Source organism: Hypanus sabinus, chromosome 11 (assembly GCF_030144855.1).
Source record: "Hypanus sabinus isolate sHypSab1 chromosome 11, sHypSab1.hap1, whole genome shotgun sequence".
NCBI classification, from domain to species: Eukaryota; Metazoa; Chordata; class Chondrichthyes; order Myliobatiformes; family Dasyatidae; genus Hypanus; species Hypanus sabinus.
Window position 1 is genome coordinate 108387309 of NC_082716.1, and position 13775 is coordinate 108401083.

The window sequence follows — 13775 nt, forward strand, 5'->3', positions numbered from 1 at the left end:
CACTCTCACAGCCCTTTGTCAGGATTTCTGATCCGATATTCTGCTGCTCCCATACCAGATGAAGATGCAACTTGTCAGGGCACTCTCAATGGTGCTCCTATAAAATGCAGTCAAGATGGGTGTGGGTAGGTAGGGAGCCTCACTTGCCTCGGTCTCCTCAGGAACTGGAGGCACAGCTGTGTCTTTTTATTCAGGGAGCAACAAGGTGTCCTGTAGGGGGAGTGGGCCTCAACTTATTTTAAAGAAAATTCTCTCTTATTCTTTCTTCCTCAATAGTCTGATAGTTTTTAAAACTTTTGGCACATGACGTATAGTCTGAGACACTCTTGTAGTCCTCGTTAAAACAGCTCCAAGTTTTGAGTTGCAAAACGTCAGGTTTGCCACCTTGTCTGTGATAACGTCCTCTGACACTGGTCTGATTCCATGTAGGTACTTCAAGTACATGCTATCTTTCAGCACCAGTAGGCTACGTGGCTCAACCAGCAGAGATAAAAAGTAGCGATTCTCTTCGGTTTGAGGTACAGCAATCTGGAAAAGGTGGGACACAAATTAGTTAAAATCCAGTTCAAAACCAACACATTTATTTCCCCAAGTACTACATAAGAAATAGATTATTGAACATCACTGCCATCTTACACCTCAACTTTACTGTCGGAGCCATGTATCTATTTTGTCTGTAATTTGTGTTGCATGTTTATTATGGTAATTTGTCATCTGGGCTGGGGCATAGGTACAGAAGAGCAAAGTATAGTTACATATTCACCCTTTATCATAGTCAGTTTTAGTCCAGTTAGAGCCAGGGGTGAGCCACAGCATGTTATATTTTTAATTGACTACTAAAATCTCTGAGTTACACTAATTGGGACATTATTGTTATTGTTAAAGTTCAAAGTAAATTTTATTATCAAAGTACATATTTGTCACCATTTCCAACCGTGAGATACATTTTCCTGTGGGCATACTCAGCAAATCTATAGAATTGTAATTATAACAGGATCAAATTTTAGAACTGTCCAAGTTTGTACAATTATGTCTTTATTTAATTATTGACAACTAAGGGCTAGATTGATGATGATAATTTATGTAGAGCTACAGTATGGTAACAGGCCCTTCCAGCCGAATAATCCCAATTACACACCCATGGCAGGGGAGAGAAACGATTCTATCCAGTACCTCCAATGATGCATTTAATGATGCATGATTAACCAACCTGGCTTTACACAGGTGACCCCTTGGTGCCTGCATCAGGCAAAGCTCAGCTGTGTATTTGTTTATTTATTTGAATCAGGAGCTCCCAACCTGGCGTCCATGGACCCTTTGCTTAATGGTATTGGTCCATGGATTTAGAGGTAGAGTGCAGTGCAGAACTGGCCCAACAAGCTGCACCACCCAGCTATCTTCCTACATACCTACCTACCTGGCTGCCAACTAACCAACCAACTTATCTACCCAGCCATCCACTATGTTACCCCATGCACTCACAGAAACGTTGTAAAAGCTCTTACAGAGGATGCCAGAGTTGAACCCCGAATTCCAACACCCCAAGCTGTAATAGTGTCATGATGAATGCTACACTACTTGGCATTTCTCAGTTAGTTGAGGCACTGTTTGATGTTGACAAAAGTAGGATGTGCCTGAAAACTTTATGGGTAAATTGAACTCACGGTATAATTTTCACAGTTGAAAGTGGCACCAAACTAGTGCCCACTACACAGAGTCTAGGTATCAGTCAAATTCAATGCACACGTTTTTCAGACACACGGGTTAGCACTGAAAGATCTTGCATCAGAAAGCAAGTACTGTAAAATCAGTTTGGACAGAATGAAAAACCAACAAGGTGAGGAAAAAAATATTTACAGGGCTTGAAATGGTGAATGCAACTTTATAAAACTCTGGTTAGGACACTTCTGGTGTATTGCTTACAGTCTGGTCACCCCACTATAGGAAAAATGTTGAAGCTTTGGAGAGAGTGCTGCCTGATTTAGAGGGCAGGTGCTATCATGAGAGGCTGGGTAAACTTGGGTTGTATTTCTCTGGAGCATTGGAGGCTGAGGGGAGATCTGATAGAGGTTTATAGGATTATGAGGCGCATAGAGTGGACAGAGGGTATCTATTTCCCAGGATTGAAATATCTAGTACTAGAGGACATGCATTGAAGGTGAGAGAGGCTGGGAGGTTCAAGGGGGATGTGAGGGGTAAGTTTTTTACTCAGAGAGTGGTGGATGCCTGGAATGTGCTACCTGGTTTGGTGGTAGAGGCAAATACATTAGAGTCTTTTAAGAGAGGTTTGAATAGGCACATGGAGTGAGGAAGATGGAGCGAAATGGACATTGTGTAGGTTGTAGGGATTAGTGTTCGGGTGTTTTTGATTTGCTTTTCAGCTGGTTTGGTACAACATTGTGGACTGAATGGCTTGTTCCGGTGCTGTACTGTTCTATAATCTTGACATTTTGTCAAATTCAGGTGAGATGAAATATTCAAAACGTTTCCATCATATAAACATGACATAGCAAAAAGTAATGATCTAGATAAATGATACTAACCTCTCCTTTTTCATTCTCTGTTGTACTGGGATGATAGAAATCTAGTAGAGTTTGAGAGCCAAGGCTTACAGTGGTCACAGTTGGAAAGTACAGAGGACCATCCTCGTGAGGCTACAAGGACAAAAACAAAAACTGATTTCACACAACAACTCAATAATACAAACTGGGATTATTTGGCACAGCTAACGTAATGCTTCACAGCACCAGCAATTCCTGCTGCTGTCTGTAAGCAGTTTCTACGTTGACCTCATGGGTTTCCTCCCACATTTCAATGACGTCCAGGTTAGGGTTAGTGGGTTGTGTGTGTTAGGGTGTATTCTGCAGTTAGGGTGTATAGCAAATATTAATTTCATTAGTGTGGTAAACCATGTATACCTGCCCGGACACGCCCCTCTGCTGACTGCTCCTGTGGCTCCTCCCACAGTCTAGGGCAGTCATCCGGCATGGACGTGCTCCGTTTTACTGCTAATAAAGCCTTTCAGTATTTACTCTACTTCCAGTCTTTTGGAGTTATTGATAGTGCATCAGTTTTATTAGCAGTAATTTTAAAGCATGGAGCGCGCTTTGAGACCCGACAAATTGGACATCGACCCGCGAACACCTGAGGCCGGCAACACTTTCGAACTCTGGCTAGCCTGCTTCGAATCATACTTGGAGGAGATTGAAGTGACCGAATCTGCTGCGAAGCACAGAGTTCTCCTCTCCAGGGGCAGTCCATGGGTCTACCTGACAACTAGAGACCTGCCGAGTTACGACAACGTGATGAGCACCCTCAGAAGACAATACCTGCGGCTGGTAAATACCATCTGTGCAAAACATCATTTAGCGACGCGGCAGCAGCGGGCAAGAGAGTCAAGCACTGCGCTTATCTGGGCCCTATTGACACTCGTGCAGGCCTATGATTGCCGGGAGCTGACGGCTGAACAGCATGCGGAGCTACTGGTAAGAGACGCCTTCGTCACAGGGATCAGGTCAGTGTACGTGCGTCAGCGGCTGCTGGAACACACCAACCTTACCTTACGTTCGGCGATTGAGCTGGAGGCCGCTCTGCACAACTCTGACACTCTCCAGGCACGAGATCTCCCAATGGCTTCATGGACGCCGCAGACCCCGCAACCCACCAGCAAATCGACCACAGCTGCTGCCAGTTGCAAGTCCACGAAGTGTTACTTCTGTGGGCTCAAGAAGCACTCCCGAGAAAGCTGCCCGGCCCGAGAAGCTACCTGCTCCAGCTGTGGAAAGAAGGTGCCACTTCGCCAAGGTCTGTAAGTACAAACTGCAAGCAGGATCAAGCAGCGTTGCATGCGAGGCATGGGGGTCGCCATCTTGGCTGCCCGCCACCGCGTGCGAGGCATGGGGGCAGCATCTTGCTCCGTTTTACTGCTAATAAAAGCCTTTCAGTATTTACTCTACTTCCAGTTTTTTGGAGTTATTGATAGTGCATCAACTAGCAACCATTCTTCAGTTTTGAATGTGGATTGTAGATTGAATTTAAAACACAGCTCAGAACAATGGGCTTCCTGGAACTGCAGGTTGGACTCAATCACAAACAAACACACATTCCACTTGAATGCAGCCTAGAGACAATAGACAGTAGGTGCAGGAGTAGGCCATTCGGCCCTTCTAGCCAGCACCGCCATTCACTGTGATCATAGCTGATCATACACAATCAGTACCCCGTTCCTGCCCTCTCCCCATATCCCTTGACCCCGCTATCTATAAGAGCTCTATCTATAGAGCTCTATAAGAGTCATTTTGGGTGTCTGGAGTGAGGGTGTGAAGAAGGTGTTTGAAAACTATGAAATTGAAAACATAGTAGATAGTTGCATACTCGGTTTGCTAGAATAAAGGTTTCCATATCCACCAGCTTCAGTGTCTTTTCCAGTGACTTTGTTCACAGTTTCAACAGTGGGCATCAATGTCTTTGCCACCAAGCACATGGAGTTTGCATGTTGACCACATGGGTTTCCTCCCACATTTCAAAGCTGTACGGGTTAGAGTTAGTAAGATGTCGGCATGCTATACTGGTGCCAGAAGTGTGGTGACACTTGTGGGCTGCCCCAGTACATAGTTGGACTGTGTTGATCATTGACACAAACATATATCACTGTATGTCTTGAAATACATTTGACAAATAACGATAATCTTTCCCCTTCTATTTTACATAAATCTAGATACAAACAATTATATACATTATATATAAAATACATTGCTGTAATAGGAACTGCTTATTAGAAATCCATGCCACGGCACTTACAAGTGATATAATTAAGGTGAAACTTAGCTCATATTTGAGCATTTAATATTGCTTCATTTTGGTGGATTGTATGGGATATCCAGGGATGGATAGCACCTCTGGTGAAGGGGCTGATCCTGTCCAATCTGGGGCAGCTCACTCACTTGTGGTCCCCACCGCACACTCTGCTCTCACCTGTGGCTCCATGTTGCTGTTTGCATGTGACAGCGGCTGCACCTGGTACTCCGAGCTTCAACAGACGGGCTAAAGCAGGTGAGGGTAGCCGGCGGGACTCATACCCCGATGGAATAGGGATGTACCTGTCCGCGCATGTGAAACCAGCTCAAGCAATCTGGGTGGATGAGATCTATATTGAGATTCAACAACCAGGAAGGCCGTTCTGCAACGGTCTGTGCAGAGCAAAAGGCTTGACAAGGCACAGAAGGCATCATCATCATCCACTGCAACCAAGGAAGACCCCAGCTTATGACGATTGTTTGTACCACTGGACCCGGACTTCCAAAGTCGAGAGAGTACAACTACCCCAGTGCAACAGCTTTTCCACTCTCATACAGATCTCCTCCTGTTGGACAACCACCACTAAGCACTAACCCAGAAGGTGGTAATGAGTACGAGAAAGGGGTGGCTGTGGTAAAATGTACCTCTGTCACTGTGCCCGAAGGAGATCACTGAGGCTTTTTGTGTTTATTGACATGGCTATAGATATGAATTTGGCCTATGGACTTTTTTCAGTCTTACAGATTTTATACTCTGTGTTTCTGACTGTTCTATCTCGTTTTTTATGTGCAAGGAGAGGGCATTTAAGGCAAAATGTCCTTGTTGAGATTGTGTTCATTTTATCATGCGGGGAGAGGGATATTTGGGGTCCAGTGTACTTGTCACATTTTGTGCGGTGAAGGGAGCTTTGGGGGTTAATGATTGTGTTGCTGTGCTGGTTGTGGAGGGGATGGGGGATGCTGTTTCTCTTTGAAAGACTTCCAAGGTTTTCTTTGTTTCATGGCTATCCAGAGAAGAATTTCAGAGTTGTATACTGCATATATACTTTGATTATAAATGAATCTTTGAATATAAAGGAAAAAGCAGTAAAGAGAAGACAAGAGGAAAGACAGCGCTGTAAAAGAAATACGGCAGTAAGTTGGTTTTTAAGATTCCCAATCCTCTAACTTCCCACTAATTTTTGCTCTATTAGATGCCCCCTTTTTAGCTTTTATGTTGGCTTTGACTTCTCTTGTTAGCCAGTTATGTCATCTTTTCAATAGAATACTTCCTTCCTGGGATGTATACACACAGTGCCTTTCGAATTGCTTCCAGAAATCCAGCCATTGCTGCTCTGCTGTCATCCCTTCCAGTGTTCTTTTCCAATCAATCCTGGCCAACTCCACTCATGTCTCTGTAATTCCATTTACTCCACTGTAATGCTGATACATCTGACTTTAACTTCTCAAATATCAGGGTGAATTAGATCATTATGATCACTTGACCCTTCCGGTTCTTTTACCTTAAGCTCTACCTAATTAATTCTGGTTCATTGCACAACAGTCAATCTAGAATAGCTGATTCCCGAGTGGGCTCAACTATCAGCTGCTCAAAAAGGCCATCTTGTAGGCACTCTCGAAATTCCCCCTCTAGCATCAACCTGATTTTCCAAATCTACCTGTATATTGAAATCCCCTATGACTAATGTAACATTCCCCTTATCTCCCGCTGTTATTTGTAGACCACATACTTACTACTATTTGGGGTAATGTATACAAGTCCCATCAGGGTCTTTTTACCCTTGCAGTTCCTTAGCTCTATCCACAATTTTTCAACAATTTCCAACCCTTTGTCACCTTTTTCTAATGATTTCATTATATTTATACCAGCAGTGCCACACCACCCCCTCTGCCTTTCTACATCTCCTTTCAATACAATGTGTATCCTTGGACTTGAAGCTCCCAGGTATAATCTTCTTTTAGCTATCATTTAATGATGCCTATAACATCATAGATGCCAATCTTCAACTGCGCTGCAAGTTCATTGACCATATTCCATGTAAAGCATGCATTCAAATAAAACACCTTCAGTCATCTATTCAATTTTTGTCCACCTTTTACATTGCAATTCATCCTGTTGACTGTGATTTTGCCTTATCAACAGCCGGTCCTTACTACACTTTGCCTCTGTTTGTAAACCAGCTATCTCATCTTCAGCACTATCATCCACCTTTCCTACGATCCTTCTTGCATTAAAATATACACAGCTCAGGACACTAGTCACACCAAGCTCAACCTTTGGTCTAAGGTCTAACCAAAATCTGCCTCCAAAACCTCTCCACTAACTGTTCTGGCACACTGGTTCCAATCCTCCTGCAACTCTGGTTTAAAACTCATGGTACAGCATTAACAAGCCTTCCTGCTAGGATATTAGTCCCCTCCAGTTCAGTTGCAAATCGTCCCATCTGTCCAGGTCACACCTTTCCTGGAAGAGAATCCAATGGTCCAAAAATCTTATGCCCTCCTTCCTGCACCAAATTCTTAGCTATGTTTTAAACTGCAGAATCTTTGCAATTCTAGCCTCACTAACATGTGGTATGGGTAGCAATCCTGAGATCACAACACTGGAGGTCCTGCCTTTAACTTAGCATCTAACTCCTTAAATCCCCATGCAGAATCTTGTCATTTGCACTAGCCATAACATTGACATCTACATGGATGACTTCTGGCTGTTCACCCTCCCACTTGAGAATGCAGAGGACCTGGTCTGAGATGTCTAGGACCCTGGCACCACGAAGGCAACATACCACCCAGGAATCTCGTCCTCACCCACAGAACCTCCTGTCCATTCCCCTTACTAACGAATACCCAGTCACCACATCGTGCCTCTTCTCCTCGCACTTCCCTTCTGAGTCATAGAGCCAGAGACCCAATAATTGTGACATTCCTCTGTTAGGTCACCATCCCCCTCAACAGTATCCAAAGTAGAATACCCGTTATTAAGGGGAATGTCTACATGGGTACTCTGCAATGACTCCTTAACCCCTTTCCACTTCCACTTACCCAGTCCTCTGTATCCTGCACCTTGGATATAACTACCTCTCTATACGTCTTATCTCTCACCACATCAGCCTGCCAAATGATCCAGAGTTTATCCAATTCTAGCTCCAACTCTTTAACGTGGATTGTTGGAAGCTGCAGCTGGATGTACTTCTCGCAGCTGTAGTCTTGATATGCTTGGTTTGGGACATCTAGAGGTCATGAAAAGCGCCAATATGAATGGAAGCTTTTCCTTTTGGTTGTCAGCCTTGATATGGAATAATTCATTCAACTTTATTCTAGCTATGTCTTTCTCAATAATCCACCCATAAACGTACTCAGTTAGGGAAAGTTTATACCCCTATTACTCAGGTGTTCCCTCACCCCAGTTCTGTAGCCTTCTTCCTGACAACTGAGTCCACTTGAGTTTGAGTGAATCATAAATCTGAAAATTAAAAACACAATCTGTGAAGACAAGAAGCACGAGTAAAAAAAATACAACAGTGAAGAGGTTTAATCAACACAGTTTGTGGATTGGACTCTGTAGTTCATGTTATGATGCGTTTCTGATCTCTGGCTCTTTTTAAAAAATTGCTATTCTGTGCAATTTTGATCGGAAGAGACTGTCTCTGTGAGATTGAATGACAGAGCGTTAAATTGAACTGAACTGAATTGAACTAAGCTGAACATTTAGTTTAGAAAGCAGATGGGTGGCCATCAACTGCAGACCAGCACCCAAATTCAACTGGCAAACACCTGAAGAACAGCTCCTAGTCTGAGGAACTACAGGACATTCTTGGTTCACATTTCTGAGTGTAGGCAAGAGTTAGCACTACTGCCAGAAACAAAAAAGAAAATTATTTCTACCTAGTTTAGGACAGACACTGTAAGCAAGATTTATGTTTGCATGCGACAGTAGCTGCACCTGGTACACTGCTTCGAAAGGCGTGCTAAACCAGCTGAGGGTAGCCGGCCGCCTCATACCCGAGTGAAAGAGGAACCATGCTTGTCCTAACATGCAATGTCAGCTGTGGTGGACTGGGTGGATGAGATCTACAGTGAGATCCAATGGTCGGAAGGTGGTACCACAATGCTCCGCAGAGAGCATAGGGCACGATAAGACACAGAAGATGTCCTGGTCATCCAGTGCAACAAAGGAAGACCCCAGTTTGTGATGCTTGTTTGTACCACTGTACCTGGACTTCCGAGGTCAAGAGAGTGGGAATCCCTCAGTGCAACAGCTTTTGCACTTTAAAAACTCTCCCCCACAGGTTTCCTATCATCATGGGACATGAAGGGCAAACAACATTTGTTACGGTAACTTAGGAGTAATTTTTTATTTCTTGCATTGTACTACTGCGTCAAAACATGTGTCAGTGATAATAGACGTGACTGTGATTTGGATTCTTATTCTGACCTGATATACCAAGGAGTGCATTCTAACTGGTTGCATCAACGTCTGGGTTACATGCTCCAATGCAAAGGATCAGTAATACCTGCCGAGGACTGAAAATTTCACCAGCTCCATCATGGGCACTAGCCTCCCCACTATCAAGGATCTGACCTGGGAAATGAATGTACAAGAGTATACGTGCTATCGTAGGGACAGAAATGTGGGCAGAGGGGGTGGGGTGGCCCTGTTGGTGAGGAATGAGATTCAGTCCTTTGCAAAGGGGGTACAGAGGGTAAGGAGAAGTAGAGTCTGTGTGGATAGAACTGAAAAACAATAAGGGCAAAAGGACCCAAATGGGTGTTGTCTACAGGCCACCAAACAGTAGCATGGATATTGGGTGCAAGTTGAATAGGGAGTTAACATTGGCATGTGGCAAAGGTAATGTCGCAGTAGTTATGGGGGATTTCAACATGCAGGTGAACTGCTCTTTGTATTTCTCCCTTACCTAACTCTACACCGTTCAGATAATGATCTGCCAGATGGTTGGAGGGAGAAGAGTTTGTCTGAGGGGTGCGTGGGGTCCTTCACAATACTGTTAGCTTTGTGGGTGCAGTATCTGGTGTAAATGTCTGTAATAGCGGGAAGAGAGGCCCCGATGATCTTCTCAGCTGACCTCACTATCCGCAGCAGGGTCTCGCGACCCGAGACGGTGCAATTCCCGAACCAGGCAGTGATGCAGCTGCTCAGGATGCTCTCAATACAACCCCTGTAGAATGTGGTGAGGATTGGTGGGGGGGGGGGGGGTGGGAGATGGACTTTTTTCAACCTTTGCAGAAAGTAGCAATGTTGCTGGGCTTTCTTAGCTATGGAGCTGGTATTGAGGGACCAGGTGAGATTCTCCGCCAGGTGAACACCAAGAAATTAAGTGCTCTTAATGACCTTCAACGGAGGAGCTGTTAATGTTCGTCGGAGAGTGGTCACTCTGTGCTCTCCTGAAGTCAACAACCATCTCTTTTGTTTTGTTCATATTAAGAGACAGGTTGTTGGCTCTGCACCAGTCCGTTAGCTGCTGCACCTCCTCTCTGTAAGCTGACTCATCATTCTTGCTGATGAGACCCACCATGGTCGTGTCATCAGCAAACTTGATGATATGGTTCGAGCTGCGTGTTGCAGAACAGTTGTGGGTCAGCAGAGTGAACAGCAGTGGACTGAGCACACAGCCCTGGGGGGACCCCGTGCTCAGTGTGATGGTGTTGGAGATGCTGCTCCCGATCCGGACTGACTGAGGTCTCTAGTCAGGAAGTCTAGGATCCAGTTGCAGAGGGAGGTGTTCAGGCCCAGTAGGCTCAGCTTTCCAATCAGTTTCTGAGGGATGATTGTGTTGAATGCTGAACTGAAGTCTATGAACAGCATTCGAACATATGTGTCTTTTTTGTCCAGGTGGGTGAGAGCCAGGTGGAGGGTGGTGGCAATGGCATCGTCAGTTGAGCGGTTGAGACGATACGCAAACTGCAGGGGGTCCCATAACGGGGGTAGTAGGGTCTTGATATGCCTCATGATGAGCCTCTCAAAACATTTCATGATGATGGATGTGAGTGCAACGGGACGGTAGTCGCTGAGGCAGGACACTGAAGACTTCTTCGCATGGGGACGATGGTGGAAGCCTTGAACAAGGGCGTTGCTCAGGGAGAGGTTAAAGATGACAGTGAGAACATCTGCAAGTTGGTCTGCACATCCTCTGAGCACTCTGCCAGGAATAGGCAGTTGCTGGAGCCTAAAAGGAGCAAAAAGCAAAGTTTCAATAATTATACACTATTTCATAATTAGCATTAGAGAGAGGGTAGCACTTGGAACACATTTGAATTTCAAAGGCAAGACTCATGTGTAACACACATAAATGAAATTGATTTGCAAAGAATAATTAAATTGATTAGAGACTCAAATAAACATTTCTGAATGCATCAAAATTAGTGTTAGTGGGTTGTGTGAACGCTACGTTGGTGCTGAAAGCACAGTGACACTTACGGGCTATCCCCAGCACATCCTGGGACCATGTTAGTCGTTGATGCAAATGACGCATTTCACTATATGTTTTGATGTAGACCATAAGACAAAGGAGCAGAATTAGGCCAGTCAGCCCATCAAGTCTGCTCTGGCCATGACTGATTCATTTTTCACCTCAGCTCCAATATCTTGTCTTTACCCTGTTAAAACTTCATGCCCTGTCTAATCAAGAGTCTATCAGCCTGTGCCTTAAATATACCCAATGACTTGGCCACCACAGCCACCTGTGGCAATGAATTCCAGATTCACCACAATCTGGCTAAAGAAATTCCTCACCTCCATTCTAAATGACGTCCCTCTATCCTGAGGCTGTGTCCTTTGGTCCTAGACACCCCCACCATAGAAAACATCCTCTCCACATCCACTCCCTCTAGGCCTTTCAACATTCCATGGGTTTAAATGCGATTCACCTCCTCTTTCTTCTAAATTAAAGTGAGTATAGGCCTAGAGCCACCAAACGCTCCTAATGTGATAAGCCTTTCAATCCCAGAATAATTTTCATGAATCTCCTCCAAATGAACTCTCCAACGTCAGCAGATCATTTCTTAGACAAGGGGCCAAAACTAGTCACAATATTCCAACTGTGGTCTCAAGAGTGTCTTATAAAATCTCAACATCATATCCTTACTTTTAAGTCCTCTCACAATGAATGCTAACATGGCATTCGCCTTCCTCACCACCAACTCAGCCTGTAAGTTAACCTTAGAGATTCCTGCATGAGCCTCCCAAGTCGCCTTGCACCTCAGATTTCTGAATCTTCTCCCCATTTAGAAAATAGTCTATGCTTTTATTTCTTCCACCAAGGTGCATGACCACACAATTCCAGATACTGTACTCCATCTTTTACATTTATCTTTATATTCTGAAAAAAAATTATTTTTGTCATATGTACACATACCATATAGATATAGCTAAGGTGTCTAAAACTTGGCACAATTTTGTAGTAATGTTATGTATTGCACTGTACTGAAGCTACAAAAAGAAACTTGAAAAGTAAGGACACTGAAAAATAGGATTAATACCGGATTAGCATAAATCAGTTGTTAATAATTGGTGCAGACTTCGGACTGAAGGGCCTATCACTATGCAGTTCATTTGTTATGTGCCGTGTCGTATGACGGGGATGACCTGGTCTTTCCATGACCATGATTGGTCTTGGCAAATTTTACTACATAAGTGGTTTGACATTGTCTTCTTCTCGGCAGTATGTTTACAAGACAGTGACCTCCCCCCCAGTCATAATCAATACTCTTCAGAGTTTGTCTGCCTACCGTCAGTGGTCGCAATGCCAGGACTTGTGATATGCACCAACTGCTCATACGACCATCCACCACCTGCTCCCATGGCTTCACATGACCCTGATACCCGGTGGGTGGGGGGATGGGGAGGGTTAAGTAGGTGAAGCACCTGCCCAAGGGTGACCTGCAGAATAGCAGAGAAACAAAATGCCTTACACCTCCTTTGGTAGATACATAACTACACCCTGCCACCCATGCTGTATCCCTCAACAACTCAAAGCATGAAGCCGTGACTCAATTCCCACAGGATTCACTCATTCAGAAGATGGAGAGGGAATGAGTTTACGCATCCTGCAGTGCTTTAGTATGTAAGAAACAACAAGGGAACAATAGTGAACCCAAGTGCAGTCATTTCACCAGCAAACAATGTGAGCGACGCCAAATACAAGTTAAACCACAAGACCATAAGACACAGGGGCAGAATTAGCCCATTTGTTCTGTCACTTCATCATGGCTGATCAATTCCCCTCTCAGCTCCCATTTCCTATCTTCTGCCTTCTTCCCGTATCCCTTCATGCCCTGACCAACCAAGAATCTATCTGCCTTAAATATACCCAATGACTTGGTCTCCACAGCCACCTGTGGTAATGACTTCCACAGTTTCACCACCCTCTGGCTAAAGAAATTCCTCCGTTAGAATTTAACATATCTACTTATACCAGCAGGCAAGTAACTCCCGTATACTTCTTTGAATATGAGGTACTAACAAACCTGAACCACACGGAAGAGCTCCAGATCATAAGGACCATCGTTCTGAGCAGCCATGGGAAGCTCAAACTGAAGAATGTAACATCTGCTTTTTAAAATAGGTAGGGCTGTTCATCAGTCACTGAAGTGAACCTGTAAATTCATAAGAAGCAATTAAATCTATTTGCAATATTGCTTCTTGACTTTCTGAAACATGGTACAGCACAGTACAGGTCCTTCAGCTCATGTTGTTGTGCCAACCTTTTAGCCTACTCCAAGATCAATCTAACCCTTCCCTCCCACATAGGCACAGGAACAAAAGAAAAATGGAGGGCCATTTAAGAGTCTCATAAATCTCCCAAATGTACCTCCCTCTACCACCACGCTGGCAGTGCATTCCACACCCACCACTCTCTGTGTAAACAGCCTCGATTAACCGTAGGGGTTCATGGCATAAAAAAGTTTGGTAATTGGAACCCCTGCTCCAAAGGAAAAGTCCCCAGCTTGCTCAACTTATCC

General features: G+C 44.4%; 1 protein-coding gene across 1 annotated transcript; it reads right to left on the reverse strand.

Annotated features, from left to right (window-relative positions):
• Positions 1-255: 255 nt before the first annotated feature.
• LOC132401517 (alpha-ketoglutarate-dependent dioxygenase alkB homolog 6-like) lies at positions 256-13334 on the reverse strand. Its single transcript, XM_059983543.1, has 5 exons — positions 13281-13334; positions 8199-8259; positions 7839-8026; positions 2544-2654; positions 256-528 (listed from the first exon to the last, which is right to left on the reverse strand). Exons 1-5 carry the CDS (start codon positions 13332-13334, stop codon positions 256-258), a joined length of 687 nt encoding a protein of 228 aa, XP_059839526.1.
• Positions 13335-13775: the final 441 nt, after the last annotated feature.

Excerpts from the sequence above, each read along its gene's own strand:
- LOC132401517 (XM_059983543.1), bottom strand. The coding sequence starts at position 13,334 with ATGGCTGCTCAGAACGATGGTCCTTATGATCTGGAGCTCTTCCGTGTG. Across the intron at positions 8,260-13,280 it reads AGCTCTTCCGTGTGGTTCAG|ATTTATGATTCACTCAAACT; the intron begins GTTTGTTAGTAC and ends TTTAATTTTCAG. Across the intron at positions 8,027-8,198 it reads AAGAAGGCTACAGAACTGGG|ATGTCCCAAACCAAGCATAT; the intron begins GTGAGGGAACAC and ends CATGACCTCTAG.